This window comes from Plectropomus leopardus, chromosome 13 (assembly GCF_008729295.1).
Source record: "Plectropomus leopardus isolate mb chromosome 13, YSFRI_Pleo_2.0, whole genome shotgun sequence".
Classification (NCBI taxonomy): Eukaryota; Metazoa; Chordata; class Actinopteri; order Perciformes; family Serranidae; genus Plectropomus; species Plectropomus leopardus.
In genome coordinates, this window is record NC_056475.1 from 12,286,962 (window position 1) to 12,306,977 (window position 20,016).

At 38.8% G+C, this 20,016-nt stretch overlaps 1 protein-coding gene across 1 annotated transcript; it reads right to left on the reverse strand.

The window, feature by feature from the left end:
* Positions 1–613: 613 nt before the first annotated feature.
* On the reverse strand, positions 614–19,654 carry LOC121952659 (pterin-4-alpha-carbinolamine dehydratase 2-like). The gene is made up of 4 exons (XM_042499461.1): positions 19,164–19,654; positions 17,361–17,492; positions 3,932–4,012; positions 614–939 (listed from the first exon to the last, which is right to left on the reverse strand). The coding sequence occupies exons 1-4, from the start codon at positions 19,275–19,277 to the stop codon at positions 844–846; spliced, it is 423 nt and encodes a 140-aa protein (XP_042355395.1). The 5' UTR covers positions 19,278–19,654; the 3' UTR covers positions 614–843.
* Positions 19,655–20,016: the final 362 nt, after the last annotated feature.

Sequence of the window (20,016 nt, forward strand, 5' to 3'; positions counted from 1 at the left end):
CACTACCTGGATGCAGCTTAAGAGAAACAAGAGCTACATAACTTAACATAACATCCCTTTCTCCAAGCTAAAGGTATGAAGCTCAAGACAGGACCGAGAGAGAGGCTTTTAGCTGCACAGGTTGGCAGCATGAACATTGTTCTACTGATTTGGCTTTTATTACTCTTTTTCTCTTTGCTGATCTTCTCCTGATGGCGATCCGGTCAGAAAAACACAGCAGCCCTATCTGACTCATCCCTTACCAAACCGTAAATCACATAAATCCCCTTCCTACTGACTTTGACCCCCTTCCTCATTTTGCTCCACTCTTCATGGCCAAAAGGAGAACATGTGGTCTGGTGAGGGACTGACAGGGAAAAGTATCCTCTGGATCGCTGGCAAGTACCGGACAGAGCACTGCAGAGCAATTACGCTCCATTTTAATTCCATGTGTGAAAATAAACACTGCCGAAAACAAGAAAACCACACGGTGACACACACAGCGAAATTAAATCTGCCAGATTCAGTTAGTGATGGAATCTAAACCACAGGGCAAGGTTTTCTCCAAAGCCTCATCTTATGCAAGAGTCTGTGCAGATCTATAATACTGTGAAGCAATTACAGACACAACACCTTTTCACAAAATCAATGTTTTATTCTTACAGAAAGCTTGTACAAAATGCAATGCGAACAAAATAAAAACATAAAAAATAGAATATCACAGATTTCACTTGAGATGAACCCAGAGGTCTATGGATCTATATGAGACAGCAAACTTATTTATATAAGGAATCATTTTTGATTTAACTGAGTTGTGACTAAAAGCAAAGGAACAAGAAACACTGTCTAATTAAAGTCAAAGCATTACATTGAGAGTACAATTTTGTCAATAAATTTGGCCATTTTGATGTCCCGTTTTGACAGCCCTCCACAGTCATGTGTAGTCAATGTAATCTGGACCTGTGAGGACACACACATTATTTGCAATCGCAAAGCAATAAAAGGTCAACCAAAAAAGAAAAAAAAAAAAGGAATTTTGCTGTAATCTTTGTTTTACTACAAAATCAATCTTAGTGTTTAACACTTCTTTTCTGAGTGCATGTCATCTAGGCACAATGAAAATTTAATTCATTCATTCATTCATTCATTGTCCGTAACCGCTTGTCTTCGTAAGGGTCAAGCATTGAGTTCACTGAATTTTTTTTAATGAAACTTTCAGTAAACTCAATATACAGGGTGCCAACAGTTTGCAGCAAGTGGAATATAGGACTTTTTAAGACATTTTAAATGCCACTCAGAATGAAATTAAAGACTGATTTTACTAGAAATTCATAAAATCTTACCTTTTAGTCTTTATGTCTCTTATGTCTGTACATTAAGACTTAAAAATCGTTTTAACACATTGTAAAACCAATTAAGACCTTATTTTTAGACTGATTATCTCAATGACTTTTAAGAATTTTTAAGGATCTGGACCCTAAATAATTTTTGAATCAATACGGGTGAGGTGGAATATGTAAAAGCAGAGGTTTCTATGTATGATTTTATACACTTATTAAAAATGTCCTCATTGGAATCCCTTGTAAATGCTGAATACAGAGACACTTTCCGAGACGACAGTAGAATTTGATCGAGACACAGTTTTTCGGTACAGTAGTCTTTTGAAGAAACATGCTTGTAGAGGTACAAGTTGACATTACTGTGTACTGGTGGGTGTAATTGTGCCTAATTATGTTGTTGTTGACTTTAAAACTTACTTTCATGGGGAGTTAGGTGTTGGAGGTATTTCTTGACTAATAACAGTTTATTCACCAAACCAGCACTTCTGTGCAGCATCTCCAGTTACAGTGTGGGTTACCACATTCAACCGTTGAGCACAGGTCTTGATTATGTCTCTGTGTAGCCTCTATAAATAGGTACCTGTCTATGTATGCACAAACAACAGTACAAGATTTTGGTTCTGGTTTCCGTTGAAGTCCTCATAGTATTGACCAATCACGTTTGAGTGGGCTTTGGTTGCCTGCTGGTTAATGATCCACGTGAAGAGCAAAAGAGAGGACACATTGGCTGCAACCCATTGGTTATCGTCTGACCAGGTTTTGGCTTTTTATTAACTGTTTTCTAATTTTCATGCATTCATATGCAGTTATCTGCTTATAGATATTAGCTGAAATGTTTTCTGGACCTGTCTCAAGCTGCGAAATTAAACTATACACAATAACCAGCGCATGTAAAAGGAAGTCTTGGCTTGGATATCTGCAAGCTACACTGGATCACCTAAAATATTGGCTTATCATTGTCAGACAATAGCTGATGGTTTTTTAAATTTTGGTCTTTATGTGACATTACTAAAATGTCACATAAAGCACACAGGCACTGCCAAAATGTAGTTCTAAAACACAAATCTCCCTAAAACCACAAATTTTTCTTTTTGCATTTCTGTTTAGCATCAGAGGTGATGTTAGGTGTATTTTTTCTTACTTTGGACAGAACAAGATTGTCTGTTTCCCCCTCTTTCCAGTCTTTATGCTACATCCTGACTCTGTGCTTGGAGTGCTGCACTATACCAGTACTGATTATATCCGTGATATTTGAAAATAAAACATTGATATCATGTTAATAATACAAAAATGATAATATTGTGTAAATAACCTAGTGCCTCTAAAATCATTTCTGCTTCTTCCAGTTCTAGCTTTGTCTTCCTCTCCCAATTCCATCTGGTTGCCTTTGCACCCTCCAATAAGCTGTGTTTGCTAAATTTTCCTTTTTGTACACTCTAATACAGTTACAGACTCTCTCCACATCCCACACTTGTATTTTGAGCAATTCACAAAACGTGCAATAAGTAAAGTTAAAGACTGACTGATAGCATTATTATTATTTTCTATTTTTTTGTTACAAATACTGGAATAATATCATCATCATAAACTCTTTCAGCCATGTGTAGTGAAAAACTGATATAGTGCCACACTCAGACATGAAACTGATCCTCTGCTCTAAATTTTGGAAAGTGAAATGACCATATTTCTCAATATATTTCTTTTATTTACACAGACATATATTGTCCTTTTAATTGGTAAAATAATATAATAAATTCGGTGCACTTCAAACTTCACGTCCAACAGGCTGCATTTGACTCAACCAATGAGGTTACTCCTTGGAGCGCCGCTCCGGCTCAGGAAGAAATGTTTGTAAACCTCCATCTCAAAGATCCGATACAACAGACCAGAGCATGAATGAATATTAACAGAACATTAGCAGCAGCTCAGTGTACACAGCATCTATTTTGTTGAGGCTGAAGCTCAGTCAGAGTGGGATTTATGTGTAAGTGTCTGGTGGAAAGTGCTGTGGGGGCCCAGAGACCTGTAGCACAGTTCTACAGCCACTTTAATAAAGAGTGGATTAGGAGCAGCATTCCTGTCAGAGCGGCCCGGTCCACCACACAGTAACTCAGCGGCTACAGCCTAATGCTGAGAGATTTTCAGGGACTGGGTTTGTCATATCAACCACTACTTTATTTCTGAGGCAGGGAAAGTGAGAGTGTGTGTGAGTGTTGGGGTTGTGGAGGGGAGGTAGAGATATTTGCAGAGCTTTTCACAAGAAAAACGATGGGATTAGAGTGTGAAGCTACTGCGCTTTTTTGTCGTTCTGACTAACGGAGTGTGTTTCAGGTTTTGAGTGGAGAGCTCTCCAGAACCAGTGAGGATTGTTTGACATGAAAAAATCTGACTTTATCCGGGGTTGATTGATCTCGGTGTGTCTGTAATTTGTCATAAGCCAACCATAGCATTGCAAATATGGCAGTAACTCAAACATGTAGCCGTGATAACGCTGTTTGAGCCTACAAGCCGTGATTTCGGTAATGGATACTAAACAAATTCAGCGCTGTGAGTGACTCCTCAGTCACAATTACAAATTGTGATTTGGGCCATAATATGGAGAAAGTTATTACCTTATTATAAACGTTGAACCATTCTGGATGGTGGTTCATCTTCTCTGCCTGCAGAGCCACTCGGGACATGAAGCCAAACGCCTGGTTAGGAGGAAACAATCAACCGTCAATCAAACACAGAAGGTGGATTTCTCTTCCAAAAATAAAAAAAAAGTATCTTTGTATGATTTGTTACTCACTGATATAACTAGAGTGGTAGCAGTATAATACAAAGAAGTTAAAAAGCATCTAAAGCCTCCAAAATAGAGCACATATAGTTGAATAAACACTGACCAATCTTGCTGGTGTTTCCCAGATAATGACCAAAAAAAAAGAAAAGCTACTCAAAAAACTGTCAGACAATAAAAATGCAATCATTTAGTAAAGCTAATTTAATATAATCCGTCTTAAAGTGATCCTAAAAGATTATAATGCTCTACCACAACAAATGACACTATGGCCAGAAATGTACTGCAGCACTGATTCAACCTTTGCTAATAAGGTCACAATCAAGAAACACAGGATGAAAAAAAGTAAGGTTGTAACAACAATTATATCCATTCTATATTAATCAGTGAGTTATTTTCTCAATTAATAAGATTACTAATTATTACATAAAAATGGCAGAAAATGGGGAAAAAATGCCAATCATATTTTCCCAAACCCTGAGATAGCACCTTGTTGTTGTCAGGAATGGTTTGCAAGTCTCAAGAAGGTCTCAAGTCTTTGCACTCTACTCCCAAGTCCTAAACTTTTGAGTCATAAACAAGTCATACTGTGTTCTTTACCAAATGTAATGCCAACAGATTGACAAAATATTATGTTAATAACAATTGTGTTTTTTAACATTTGTTTTATTTTTGTTAAAACAAGTGCAAATTAACTTAATCATGAAAAAGTAGTACCGATATTACATTTTCAAAGCATACAGCTATTAATCTGAATGATATTTGTATGTTCCTGTCATGACTTCTTGTGTTTATCTCATCTCATATTAGAAAATTGTGTATAACGTTTTCTTGCCAAATCTTTGAGACATTTTCTATGAAAAATAGTCTTTATTAAAAGCTATATTCTATACTGTTGCATGCTTTTTGTCTAATGAAATAAAAACAAAAAAATGTAGGGATTTTTTTTGTGGCACACTGTGACTCAAGTCTACACCTCTGCACCTCCAAATATCTTGTTTTGTCTGACAAACGGCCTGAAATCCAAAGATATTCCATTTATAATCATAGAACACTAATAAACCAGGAAATATTCATGTAATAGAAACTGGAACCTCAGAATTTCTGCATTTTTTTTTTCAAATTTATTATTTAATGACTCAAGAAGATAAATGATCAACATAGCTGATTTATTTTTGACTAATTTTTGCAAATTAATTGGTAAAATATAGCATTGGATGCACACAACCCAAGGAGCAATGCTGCCATCTGAGGTGCAGAGAAGAACAAGCCGGCGCCTCTCTGCATGCAGAAAACCCTCATGAAGGTATGCACATACTTCCACACCCATGTAAGGAGCAGACAGCATGCAGGCACACACTCAGAAACATACACACTCTTCATATTTAGAGTTTGGCATGTGGCTCTCTCCAATCACAGGCCATCCAGGGAGTGATTATGGTTATTCTAATTATCTACAAAGAGGAGAGTGAAATCCCTCGTCATGCCCACTATGAAGAGAGGAGAAAAAAATCAGGTAGACCTATTTCAGAGCAATTTCCCACTGCAATCTCAATTAAGCCCCTAAATACTTCCTCCCTGCCTAATTAAATCAACTGAAACGCCATTGTTTACAGACCATGGCTGCGGCCCCGTCCACCACCTGACATGACGAAACAGAATTACTCTCGCAGAAGGAATTGCATTTAGCCTTTTTAGCGCGTTGTAACCAATTTCTGAGACGTCCTGTTTGGTGCTCGTGCAGCGCGACACATGTAACACGATCGGCAGCCTGATCAAATTGGTTATCAAGGAAACCGTCTCCTGATCAATTTAAGTAATTGGCATATTCCTGAAACTTGACCCCACTGGCACCAATTTGGAGACCGAGGCGGTCTGCTTTTTCTCAGTTTTCATTGGCTCTAATGGAGATGGCTAAGCAGCCTGTCATGTCAGGTGTTGTCCAAACATGTCGTCTCTCTCTCTCACAGGGCCGAGCTCAGGCTAATCTGCTGCTGCTGAGGAACATTGAGTGACAGGTAAAAGGATTCTGTGTGATCACTTAAGGGTTCCTGCACATTGTCCCATTTCAAAACAGTGTGTTCTTTCAAAAACTCACTTTCCAGCCTGGACTCTGTTATGGAACAAAAAGTCATCTGCTTGACACACTCCCGACTGGCTAAACATGGCCTAAGAATATGCATGAAGACAGTGTTTTTTATTTACAAAAGCATTTAAACCAATCATTTTTATTTTTGCCACTATCATTCACACCAGACGCTCTTTGATTCAGTGTGTCTGCACTCTCTGGACCTTCAAAGTACAGATGCTAATGATGCTTGTCCTCATCACTGTATACAAAGATGGACGATGGGTCTCCACTTCCTCCCATGTACAAAATTAAGCCAAAATATATCCCAGACAGAGCCATCTTGCACTTTGATGCCAGAATCTGCGTAGTAGTGTTCACAAAGTGGAGCCACAGTAACGAGTTCCTGCCCATACACCTGTCCAACCCAATTGCAAACAGCGCCAATGATCATGTGCACACCAACTGACACACAAAGCTGTCAATCATGATGCCACACCAGCTTTTAAAAGCATAAAATTAAAACCAAACTTATCAGAAAAATGATAAGCAATATGATATGTCTGTGGATACACTTTTTAGAACATCACAACCCTGACAAATGACTCATTCTAATGGTAGATTTTTATCTGTTTTGTCTAATAAAATTTGAAAGTCTAAAACAGCCACATGATTAAATTATTTTTATTTAAGTTAGCGTAGGGTTAATGCTAATCTCACATGGGATACAGCACACAGCAAACCATGTGTCATGATGTCATGTCAATTCATGACTGCAGGACGCTAAAATTAGGTGACGGTGGCAGAGAATACTGGCAAGGAACTTTATAAACAAATGTTACATAGTTCCCTTACACAAGGCAAAACATGGGCGATCTGAACAATTACTGGACATTAAAAATAAACTAAAATCATTTTATTTAATACATTTTATTCCATTCTTTATGAGGTGTTTTCCTTTTTCCTTATGCCGTCTACCGTCTTGACTGATTCCATGTGAACGCAGCAAAAAAACAAAAGTTAGCCACTCAGCCAGCGCAAGTAAGTAAGTAAGTAAGTCGAAGCTTTCTCTATGGGCCTAATAATGCAGACGATTCGAGTAATTACATACTATATAAATCAAGCTTTTTAGGCTTCAAGGGCCACTGAGCAACTTTCATAGGAATGAATGTAACCTCCTTCCTCCAACCCTTTATCCAGTTCTCTTTATACATCCATGCTAGAGCCATATCAATATTATTGGCCAATTATGACTTATCAGATGTCTTTGTACTGCATTACAGCTGTAGCAACTGTAAACTGTATTGAGAAAAATAATATCAGTATCAGCCTAAAAAATCCAGTCAGGCTCTACTTAGTGCCTGTTACATTTGTTGCCTAAATTCAAGGATTTTGGTCAACAGCTCAAATACTGTATGCTGATTATTGCCGTCTACATGACTGAAAGAATATAGGGTTGCATTTTGCTGGAAGAGTTTCATATTTATTCCCGCTGGAGATGAACTGTTCTCAGACTCCCAGCCTTGATCAGTATGTGTGAATAATGGGTGTACTTCCCTCTTTAATAGAGGGAGGATCCCTTTTAACACTATACATTTGCCAACTGGGTCACGCCACTTTAAAGCAACAATATCACAATAACACAGTTGTAGATTCGCTGACATTACGATGGTTCTGCAACTGGTACATCTGCAGTCACATCTGTACGATGTGTTTCCACAGATTTCAAAACTTGGCAGATGAAGGAACTCATAGTCTGGATGAATAATTGGTCACATCAATTCAGTTTTAATTCAAGAAGTATATTTGTCTTCCAAAGCCAGCTCACCGCATGATGAAGTTTGCCAGAATTGACAGTGAACCAACGCTAACCAGAGCTTATACTCATTATCCAAACTTCAAAGTGATGCACAATACACGGGTGGCACTGCTTTTATCAAGTGAAGTGTCACACTCCCCAAAATTTTACATGTTCATGTTTAGACCTCATTAAACCACAGAGCAAAAATGTAATGTGGAGGACAGCAGAATATGAAACATAAGATGAGACGTTTAGCCTGTATGCAACATGAACCCTAAGATATAACTCTTCTTGTAGCAGGAAGACAAAAATGAGGCAAGAAAAAGGCAAGTAAAGCCGTAATCTCCTACTACAAATGAATTGGAGTTGAATGTCCAAATAACCTGAAATCCTGAAAAGGCCTGAAAAATCGGCCTACATCGATGGTGGTCCCTCGGGGGCAGTAAGGAGAGTAGCAGGACACAATACGGCGAAGTGGCGGAGCTACGCCTGTCTGTCACCTGTAGGTCATCTCAACGCCCTCCACTTGGACCAAACAAGGAAATAAAACCATCCCTCAACTCCCAGCTGAGGTCTTATGTCAACAGAGGTCAAGGACTCTCCCTCTCAAAGTGCTTTGTTTACCCCGTTTGTATTGTGCGGGCCACACTTCTCGAGCCAACAGGTCAGCCACTAAGTTCGCTATCCACCTATTCAGCCAGCCAGCCGTTCTCTCCAACTGGCCCAACAAGCTGTAGCTGTCAGAGTCAGATAATTTGACGTGACATTATGCAGGCCCCCGTCTCAAATAATCAGAAACACCCGACGGCAGACCCCCGCTATGCCCCTTTCCCCCCCACACACCCGCTTTTGAGGAGCCGATTTGGTGCTATTACGGCATGATTGTCATACAACACTGGATGAGACAATTTGACGTCGGAGCAGAGTGGTGTTCTCTCTCTCATTGCGGCCGTGGGCTGGAATACAGGACTCAGTTTCAAACACATGTGTCTGTTATTTACAGATCGGTTTTCCACCGCCGCGCGGTCCAGGGGCTTAGAAACGCCTGCTCTGTCTTGCCAGGACTAAGTGCATGCAGATTGTGCCTATACTTTTACTCTGACAGACACACACATGCATGTTTGAATGCACATATGCAAACCTCTTCAGCGTACACACAAGTACGTGTCTACACACATGAAGACAAGCCGCTCTCCTCCATTACACACCACCATGACTACCCGATGATTACCCCTGCGAGCCCCATCATCACCCGCGTCAGCATCAGCCCCCTGGAAAACCTTCGCTCCTCCACAGTGAAAGGCAAGAATGCTGTGAACTGCACGGCGATGGTGGTGATGATGATGATGATGACGACCACACCTCTTATGTCTCATTTCTCTCCCTTCCCAAACAGCTCTTCGCAAGCTTCCAGCTGGCCAGACAAGGCTGCCCGCTAAGTTGACATGTAACTTAGAGCAAAATATTGAATAATTATGAAGCAAAGCTGCCAAGCGCTGAAGTTCTCTTGTGCAGTACAGAGAGCTCTGCTGGGCATGTGTAACATCACAATCTTCTTGAATTCACCTTCTTAAAGTTGAGAAACACTGAGGGGCTCCAATTTGACACTCTGACAAAGGTGCTGCATGCTGTGAACACTCATTAAGGGACTAATATCCTGTGTAACAAATGTTCACGCAAGTCAGTTCCTATTTATGTAAAGAGTGTCATGTAATGCTCAGGCATGGCGTTAAGGCCAACTTATGCAAACCCCCTCATTAACTGCAGGGTTACCAGTAAGGGCTTAAAAAGACATTGGGCTCGTCAAAAGACAGCAGACGTCAGGGCCATCTTAGCTTACCCACGGACTGATAGCCAGATTATCTAACCACCTCCGCTTGGGCGCCACACCTCGCTGCTTCCCTGCAGCCATTTTCACAAGATGAAATGAATGCGTGATGCCTCCAGTTCCCAGGGAAAGTTCCATTTTGGAGACGGAGGTGGGAACTGAACACCGCTGAGCCGATTAACCGGCCTCTCGCTGTGAGTAAGGGATATGGTGTGAGCGCTTGTGTAGGGTGATTATGTATACATGCGTGTGTAAATACTCGGGTTTGCATATGGAGTTTTAAAGCAGGTGGACTGATTTTGAATATCTTTACGTTAAGTTTGAAATATTTTCAAGCCAGAAAACTGCTTTCTTTTGTGTGTTCAGATCAGAATTTTCTTTTCGTCAGGCTGGAAAACCATTGAAACAATTGATTTATGTCAGTAAATCTGTCCTCAAGTGACTAAATTCTTTGAGGGTTAGCAGCTCTTTCACAACAAATTGACTGGCTACACCTGTCCCATAGTTAGAAAACTTTAGAATACTTTCGGAACACCGTGAAAAATCTAATTGAACAATTAAGTGAGTAAGGGCTGATTATCTATAATATTAATAAATATATTTATTAATTTTTCAATTAATAGTTTTATCCACATTTAGTATTAATTTCTAGTATTTTTTTGGTCAAAGTTTAATTTTAATTATTTTTTTTACAAATTTGTATTAGTTATATGTCTTTGGAAGGCTGTAATAAGCAAAGTTTATTTAATTATTTATAATTATAGCTGTATGTAATAATTATATGTATTAACACAAAAAACACCTGAAATTAATTGTTCAATTGTGCAAAAGAATGAAATGAAGTAGTCAGTTTTGTTAATGGTATTCAGCAGTAGGTAGCACAATATGGCGATATAGATGCATGCATACAGCAGAAGCGTGCGTGCGTGTGTGTGTGTGTGTGTGTGTGTGTGCGTGTGTGTGTGTGTGTAAAGCAGGAGGGGGATGGCTCTGGGAGTTTGGTTTACCCAGGGGCTCAGTTTTAGTTGTAGGACAACTTATTCAACAGAAGCAGAGCAAGGCCCGTAACGAGAGGCAGAGGCTTGAAGGAGATTTGATGGAGAGGGAGCCCCCAACTGAATATAAAAAGGGGTATCAGCCTCAGAGAGCGGAGCGGAGGGAGCTGTCTGAACACAGCAGCGCTCTCCTCAGTCTCAAAATTGGAACTTAAGTCCAGAAGCTGTGTGTGGACCCTGCAGCTTTTTCCGGTGCTTGTAATGCGGTTGTCGTCTGTGGTTAACCACAACTTTGGCGCGTTGTTTGTCTCAAAGTTTGTGTCGTATTCTGTTTGACATTATTTTTTTTTTGCACAAATATGACTGTAAATGTTGTGAATTTATGAATAATACTTGGTATTTGTTTTGTTCTAGCAATCCAAAGACACGAAATAGCTCTTTAATATGACCTCAAGTAAGTTTCTCAAGCAGCTTTGTGGAGTTTTACTGCATCCCGGCATCGGTCTGTGACATTTATGTGCTCATTATGAGGTTGAATGTGGCCAGCTAACACACCTCCTTAAAATATGTGGAGGCCTGATCGCTGACCCTTTCAGACTGATGTCTTTTCATGTTACACATGGACATGTGCAGAGGTCACTGAAAGTTTAGAAGAACATAATTGCTGCATTTATGCAGCCCCCACTAATATAAGAGCAAATACTGCAAATACTCATGAGGAATATAACAATATAATGCATCATATTGGTTAATATAGCATGTCTCCTATAAAACAATAACTGTTGTGAATCCCTGCACCATTTTCATTCAAAATACTGGACATGGACATACAAGGAAATACTGTTTGAAAATGGCCAATATTTAAAATTTTTATTTGAGAGTAAAATATGTCAGTTTTGCTCATTTCTAACTCTTTGGTAGCCATAGTGGCTGTATAGTGGCTGCACCATTACAGACAATATTCTTTTACTGCTTATGGTAAAGGTATACTATATAGGAATTGTTGGTTACTGTTTGTAAACAGTATTGTCAAAAATGTGAAATTGATAGCCAACCCAAGATTCAATCTCATTTTGGAACTAGCTTTGTCCACTTGGTGTTTTATATTTGTGTTTTTTCAGCGCTGTGTCTGCAGTTTTTGTAGCTTCTTGGATGCGTGCTGCTTATGGTCTGGCACTTGGTCATTAACTTTTTGTAAAATCCTAACCACAACTGTGTACTGTGCCCGGCAATATCACAAACACACCAAAAAAAAAAGAAGAAAAAAATACAGGCGACATTGCGAGGTAAAAGATTTTCAAGTATGATAACCTACTCGGGAAATATAACGTTTTCACCGTATATGGTAAAACTATTATCATTATTATTATTATAAGTAAAAGTGATCTTTTAGGGATTTTTTTTTTGGGTCGAACAAAGGCTTTATCATAAGTAGAACTTGACACAATTTTTTTGCATGTGTAAAAAATAAGCAAAATAAAGATGAGGTTCTCTCTCTGGTGGCTTTTTTTTTTTATTCCATAGCTAAGCAGAAGTACATGGTAGGATAACCATCGAGGTTCATACCACCTAGTGAACAAAACATTGCTTTGTGATGTATCAAAATTGGTTGTTTTGTCTGAAGATACAAATACCCTACATTTAAAACTCTATATTAACTTTACAAATATATAAAAACAGAGAGAGGAGGTGAATCCTCATGTTTGGCATTTTTTCAAATGACTTAAGTGACTGTAAGAATTGTTGTGCATCCTTTTTTTGGGGGGGGTGGACAGACGCATCATTTCAGCACTAAACCTATTAATACCTAGAAAATTAAATTAATTTTTCCCCAATGGACAACCTCATCTGCCTCATCAACCCTTAAATAAAAACAATTTACACTGGACACAGACATTTACCTGACTAAAAGTGTCTCTTCCACATTAAAGGCGGTGGGGTTCACTTTGCAGGAGATACTCAAGAAAAAAAGTCATTTTTCCATCCTGAATGCAGCTTTCAGGTCAATCCGTCTCCTCCACTTGAGTATTTGTGGGAAGAGCTGGAATGCCATCATTGTCAGCTTCAGCTAACGTAACACAACAGTTGAGCATGCACAGCTCACCTCTCCTATTCAAACTGCATCTTAAGGCTACCCATTTCACTTGTGTCACATGAATGTTTCCACTTCATCCACTGAAATGTAAAGCAGATGCTCGTCTGTAAACATGCATAACATAAAGCTCAATGCGTAAACAATATCAGTGACTGCAACTTAAAGAACAAGCACTATTTCCAACCAAAATTTACAGTATTAAAGACACACACACAGATGTTTCCACATATGATTGCAGGGATTCTCACTGACCAAAGCGACTCCAGACAGAGGATTTCACCTCTCAAACCTGATTAAACATCACTGGACTTGATGAGGAAAATAACTCACAGTTGCTTCTCAGACTACTGCCACTATCGACGCACAGTTTACCCACATGCCGCAGTTAAATTACCGAGCTGCAACAGCATCATAACACTTTCCACTTGCCATATTCAAAGACAAAATAAAGTTAAAAAAAAGAAGGAGTAAATCCAGCTGTCATGTTCTTTTTGAGCTCATTTGCAGCCATGAGTGGCCCTCTGCCTCAAATATTCAGCTGCACTTCGACACACTGCCACTGTGGGTTTGCACGTCATAGACTTGCCTCTACCGCCCCCTAGAGACCACAAGACAAAGTGTTTCAACTCACTGAGAGGGGATTTGTTATTCTCATTATAAACTCTTGGGGATCTGATTTCTTCAAGCCCATCACTCGCAGATAAGTGGCGAATGGAAATCAGCCAGCGTGTCACTCCTCATCTCCATTCCCCTCTGGTAAAAGCCCTTTAAGAACGGCCATGAAAAACGAGCTAGAGAGTTTGCGAAAATGCATCAGAGAACTGGAGGGGTGGCTGGAGAGAGAATAAAAGAGAGCGAAAAAAGGAGGACAGACGGAGAGAGTTGCCAACATTTAAAATTGGAACAACATGAGCTCATTCCCCAATAACATGGGGCACAGAGTGGGAATGAGACACAGACAAAGACAGAGATGGGGAAAGGAGGGTGGCAACGAGCACGAAAAAAAAAAGAAAGCAATGCACATCTACCAGGAGGAATGATGGGGTTGTTAGTGGTTTGTGAACCAGATGAAACATTTTAACCAATTTGATTGTTTGTGAAAGAAATCATTCTGATCGAAACCCCAATTGCTGCCAACTGGTCGCCTGGCGTGTCTCAGGGTAATGCAGCCTGACGTGTCGGGGTAAGAGGAGAGGCTTTAGAGCCAGGCGGAGCAGATGGGGGAGGTCAGCGCTCGCCCCCCGACTTCAAACACTGGGAAGTGTAAAAACAGACTATTTTAGGGGCTAAAACAACTAACGACAGGATTAGAGGAAGTCCGCTAAGTGGCCTTGAGATGTTGCAGTTTACTTCACAATACAGGGTGAAGCAAAGTAGCAAGCTGCCTCCCAAAGCTCTGCCAGAAAACATTTATACATCACTTTTAGTGTTTCTTTTACACCCAGAAGTAGTAGAGAAAGTATGAACTGCCACAATAAGTGTGATATTGTTGGGAGCGCACTTGTCAGGTACAACAAGCACTTTAAATTAAACACTTCAAGTTTTTGTAGAGCTACTTGAAGCAGGTCGGTTACACAGAAGAGGCAGAAAAATGAACTCCTTTTACAACAAAAGCATGCTGCAAATACATATCTGTGGGAAGACTGACGTGTGGTAAAATAAACTAATCTCAAGGTTCACTTGCTAGTTTATTTTCTGGAGCTTTCAATCATATCCCAGGGCTTTAACAATAGGCCAGCACCTGTTTCTGTTCTATGACTTCATTTGATGGCTTGTTATTGACCACATCGTAAACTGGGTGTCACAGTAACAGCAGAGCAAGTTTCATTTGTTAAAGAGGGCTGTTGGATACTGTCGAAATCTCCAGAGAAGGCTAGTAAGTGAAACTTGTGTTTAAAATATGTCACAGAGAGACTTTGTATTTTCTTCATTGCACAAGCTTCTGTGAATTGTATGCAAGCGCAGATTGTTGTATTGTACTGGTTTCAAAAGTTCAATCATATTTTCTCACAACACATTCGAACATGAAATATAATGTATATTTCTATATCTTTTGTTTGTATCTTTGTTTAGCACTTTTTTTAAAAAAAATCCCTTTTGTTTCTAATTTAAAGAATTCATGTGCAATGTCTCTGGGTGGTTTTAAAAGCGCTCAAAAGTAAAACATTCTGTTAATAAAAATATGCAAAGGATGCACACAGATCTTGTGTGCATGGGGAAACGATCTCAGCAACACTAAGTGCCAAAGAGACTTACATCCCTTAAACCTGAGGAGTCAAATACACACACTAGTTGGCCAGAACCAGCCCAAACAAGGGTCCCATCTGACCACTGGATGACTTCACACACCTAACATTGATGCACATGAACAAGGTTAAGAGGTGTCAGGTGTCACCAGTGGGTGCTTCAGAGCCTTTCGACCCTAACCACAATACGGCTCTCTGAAAAAACACTCAATATTTATTGTGCTCATATTTACAGATATTGAGGGCGGTGAAAAAAATATTGTCAATCCTCAGATTCACTGAAACTTTTGTTTTGTTTTGCAGTTCTTTAACTTCTTTAAAATACAATAAAGGGAAAATTTTCAGGTGTTGCTATTAACAGGTCATTATGTGACGCTTTAACTGATTTGGCCCATGTGAGATCAAATTAGGCAACATGTGGCCAGTGCACTAATACAAGTTTTACACCTCTGACCTGAACTGACGACTGGTATCAAACCCACAACTTGTTGAGTGCCAACCAAAATGTAACTGCAAAATAAAGTAATGAAGTTCCCAAACTTGGCATTGAATTCTTGTTTAGAATTTGTCTTATTTAGTTATTTTCTAGTTAAATATTTTCTGATATAAAACATGTTGTTTAGTTAAACTTGATTTAGACAATTCAAGATTTTTGGTCTGTAATTCATTTAACTTTAAAAATAAAAACCTAAACACCTATTAGAATACCTTTTTTACAAATAATGGAAGGACTGTTAAAACACAATTTTGCACATTAAGATTATTTGGTAATCACATGGGCACAGAGAACAAATGTGATTTACAGGCATAATGGATGATATATTTTATGTCACTATTCTGCTTTATGTGTAAATTATGCTTTCTGTTTTTACACTACTGTTTAGGAAAACATGCAGCACTGATCTTTGTTCCTTTTGAACTGTGTGTCAGCTACAGGATTTTTTGTGGTATTTTTGAACATTATAGTGCATTACATCATAATCTTGCTACATATAGGCCACTTTGATGTATGACACAAAAGTAAAATATTCCTTTATTGTAGGAAAACATTTAAATATTCCTCAGATTAAGTTTTTTTTTTTTTAAAGTATAATTTTGGTATGGGAGCTCTACCTGTACTGTTACACATAGTACTGATATTGTATAAGTGCCAGTATTGAAAATATAAAAGGAAGTGCAGCCCTAGATTTGATAAAACTTTTCCAAGTACTTTAAATTAGCACTATTTTAATTTTTTTTAAAAATGACTATTTTTTGACATAGCAACAAAACGTTTCATATGTACTAGTTTATAACAGGTTTCAATATTTATTATTTTTTCTCTTAAGACAAAAACCTTGTAGGAGTCATCAGTGAGTACATTTACATGGATATGAACAACCCATTTATGATTGAGGTTTTGGAGTATTCCAATTACGTATATGATTATTACCAGGATAAGCCTTTAAACGGGTAACTCATGTCCATATAAATGCACTTAGTGGGGTTTTTTGCAGGTAAGAACCAAAAGCACCAAAAAAAAATCCAGTGAAAAAGGGACCTGCCTCCCTGCTGCACCTGCAACCAATCAGCATATAAACACGGATGAATTTCTGTGTTTCCGATGGTTAGCGAGATGGTCGTGCATCTGGTGGTCTGCATCCTGATCCCCAACAAACAAATCTCCAGCCAGCTTACAACAGCCCTCCGAAGACCACAGCTGAACCCTCTTTTTCTTAAAAAAAAAAAACTTAAAAAATAGTTTCAGCTCCAGCTCTAATCACCCCCCTGGGTTAAAAACCAAAAAAGACAGCTGCAGATAGAAGATACCTCTGTGTGTGTGTGTGTGTGTGTGTGTGTGTGTGTGTGTGCGCGTGCATGCGAGCATGTGTGCATGCATGTGTGTGCATGTGCATTCTTCTAATACTGTGATCCCAGTGATTAGTTATTACTGTTAATCTCAATAATCTGAGGATCAACTATTTTTTTCTCACAATTCTGTTTGAATTCATGACTGTTTTCCTTTTATTTACAGGGCAGGTAAATCATCAACGATTACCTGCTGTACACTCTGTTCTTGTGCATTGTGAACTGTCAGCATTGCCTCATTATAATCTTAGTTTAAACCAAAATCTGAACCCTAACCTAAACCAAAGGAAGTGATTAAATAACCTAATTTTACAAAAATTTAGTGAACTGAAAGTCAACTAACGCGGACTCCAACGTGTCAAAAGTGTATCACAAACACACCTGATTAAAGGTTTTGAAATGAAGCTCTTTGAAAATGGCATCGCGGTCCTCCACCTCCACCCATCCTGTGGCCCTCAGGTCCATCACCTGCTGATCCCGGTCTGCAGGGGAGAGCCAGTGGGAGTCTGACGACTAGAGACAAACATAAAAATTTAGAACATGTGCAACTTAATTTTGCTGTTTTCGTCACGGTAATAACTTTGGAATACACAATTGTTCTGTGTTTATTTGCTTTCCTCAGTCTGTTGTGGTGTGCTACATGGGTCATATTAAATACTGTATTTGTTTCAGCTGCAAAAAAGTAGTAAGTAATTCTTATTCAACAACATCACATCTCTAAAACTGCCTTTGTACCTGACAGATGCATTATTATCAGTGGCTCTTGACGTTTATGTTTTAGGTTATTGCCACTGTGGAACCACAGGTGTTAAAGAAATACTTTACACACAAAATGACCATTTGTAAATCAGTTAGTGTTACCTTGTATTCAAAACTGTGTTTTTCTTGCATGCCTCCAACAGGGAAGATACTGAATGTTAGGAGACCACAGTTAACAACAGCACAACTATATAAAAACACCCCTTTACAAACCCTCATACAGCTCATGCAGTATACTCAAAGTCTCATTTATCCAGTATGCTCAGAATTTAAGAACACATGCATTTTTTGCTAAAAAAAAAAAAAAAAAAAAAAAAGTCTGGCTTTGAAAAGAGCATTGATAAGTTTCAGTGTTCAGCTTTATATGATAGTTCACCTATACTTCACGAGTTGTGTGTCAGAGCTTGTAAACTGGTGTTTTGAGATACTTTTGTTGTTTTTAAGCATGGCCCCCAGTTAATCAATAAATGGTATGTTCACCATTTTCTGTGGAGGCATGCAAGAAAAACAAAGCTTTCTTCTCAAATCCAAGGTAACAGGGCATGAATATAGTAAAACAAATTTGAAAAAATAGTAATTTTGTGGGTGGGTTACTCCTTTTAAGTAAAGTTTGAGATGTGTCAGTTAAGCTAATAACGCTGCGTCCGCAGGGTGGCAGCCTAGCACCAATAATAGTATAAACGCTTGCATAAGAACCAAAGAAGCAATGGCCACACATAATATTTAAGTTTTTCAATGGATGTTTGAAGAGAGCAAGAGTTATATAGTTAAATATGAATATCACAAAGTATGAATATAATTTCTGAGCTTGAATCCTCAATCTGTACTTAATTTTTTTTACAAAAAGAACACACCGAACTTCATTATTACTTCAAAATCAATTTAATATTAACTTACTTATTTGCAAATTCACACGCAAAGTTATACAAATGTAACAACTGCCTGAATTCTAACAACCCCTTCTTCAATTCGGCACCTATATAACAATTCAATGTCGACATCTTGAACTTAATTGCATTGTAAATACAGGCAACTTACAGAATTAAAGTGTCGAGTGAAGGACGGAAGAGCACGAATGAACTCATAATATTGTCTGGTGTGTTATATTCATCAAACTATTTACGCCGAATTAAAGAAGAGCTCCGAATCAATCCAAAAATACCACAAACGCTGCTTGAAACATGTTTCATTTTACATGAGAACGTGTAAACTTTCAATTTAGAGCGTTTTGAATGGAGTTTGGCGTACGCATTTCTTAATACGCGTGGGACAATCGCCACCTGCTACCTCAGAGCCTACAAGCTTGTTCAGTTGTCGTTTGTCTCATGAGATACACTCACACGTACATGTCCCCAACTTTATATGAAACAGGTATATACAAACTTACACATGCTAAAGCTAAAAGACTGTCACTGGAGCACTCACCATTTTTGACGAGAGGTTCCTGCAGAGCGGAGGCAGCAGCAGACTGCTCAGTCTGAACACACGACTGCAGGGCCATAAGCTGCTCGTCCTCAGGCTAAACATTAACCCCGACATAACCTGCTCTTTGTCAGCTGTTATCCCTCTTTCCACTGCCACCTCCTCTGCTCCCAGCCTGTCCTCTCCCTGTCCTCACACACTTCACCAGAGCTGTTCAGTTTACTGCCTGATTAAAATCCAACATTTTCAAAGGTAGTCTGGTTATGCCTAAGGGTCTCCTCCAAGTGTTTAATTTAGTGATCATTGGTGTAATATAACTAAGTACATTTACTCAAGTACTTCACTTTAGTAACATTTGGGGTACTTGTTCACTTTATACTTTTACTCCACCACACTCTCAGAGGGAAATATTTTGTGTATTTTGCTTTGTTTTTTGTTTTCAATGAATTAAATTAGTTGTCTCCACTGCAGCTTTTTGCTTTATTCCAGGGGTGTCCAAACTTTTTTTGAATGGGTTGCTGAAAAAAAAAACACAAAAATGAAACACAACTGTTTCTTCTTTCAGTGAAAAAGTTTTGCACTTCTTTGCTGTGGCCATGTATGCTACGTCAAAGGAATTGTCTGCTGTTTGGTAACCATTTGTTTGCTTGTTTACCACCTGTTTATGAAAACAAATTAGTTCCATTCCCATGTGGTACATTTCTACAAGCTATTATAGTCCTGGCATTATGACATGAACACAAAAAATGCAAAGCGATTTTGTTTGATTAATCATTATTTTGTGGAAGGCCACATATTGTAAATTTTGAAAGACAAGCCACGGGCCGTTTAAATTTGGTCCGCGGGCCCCCAAGTC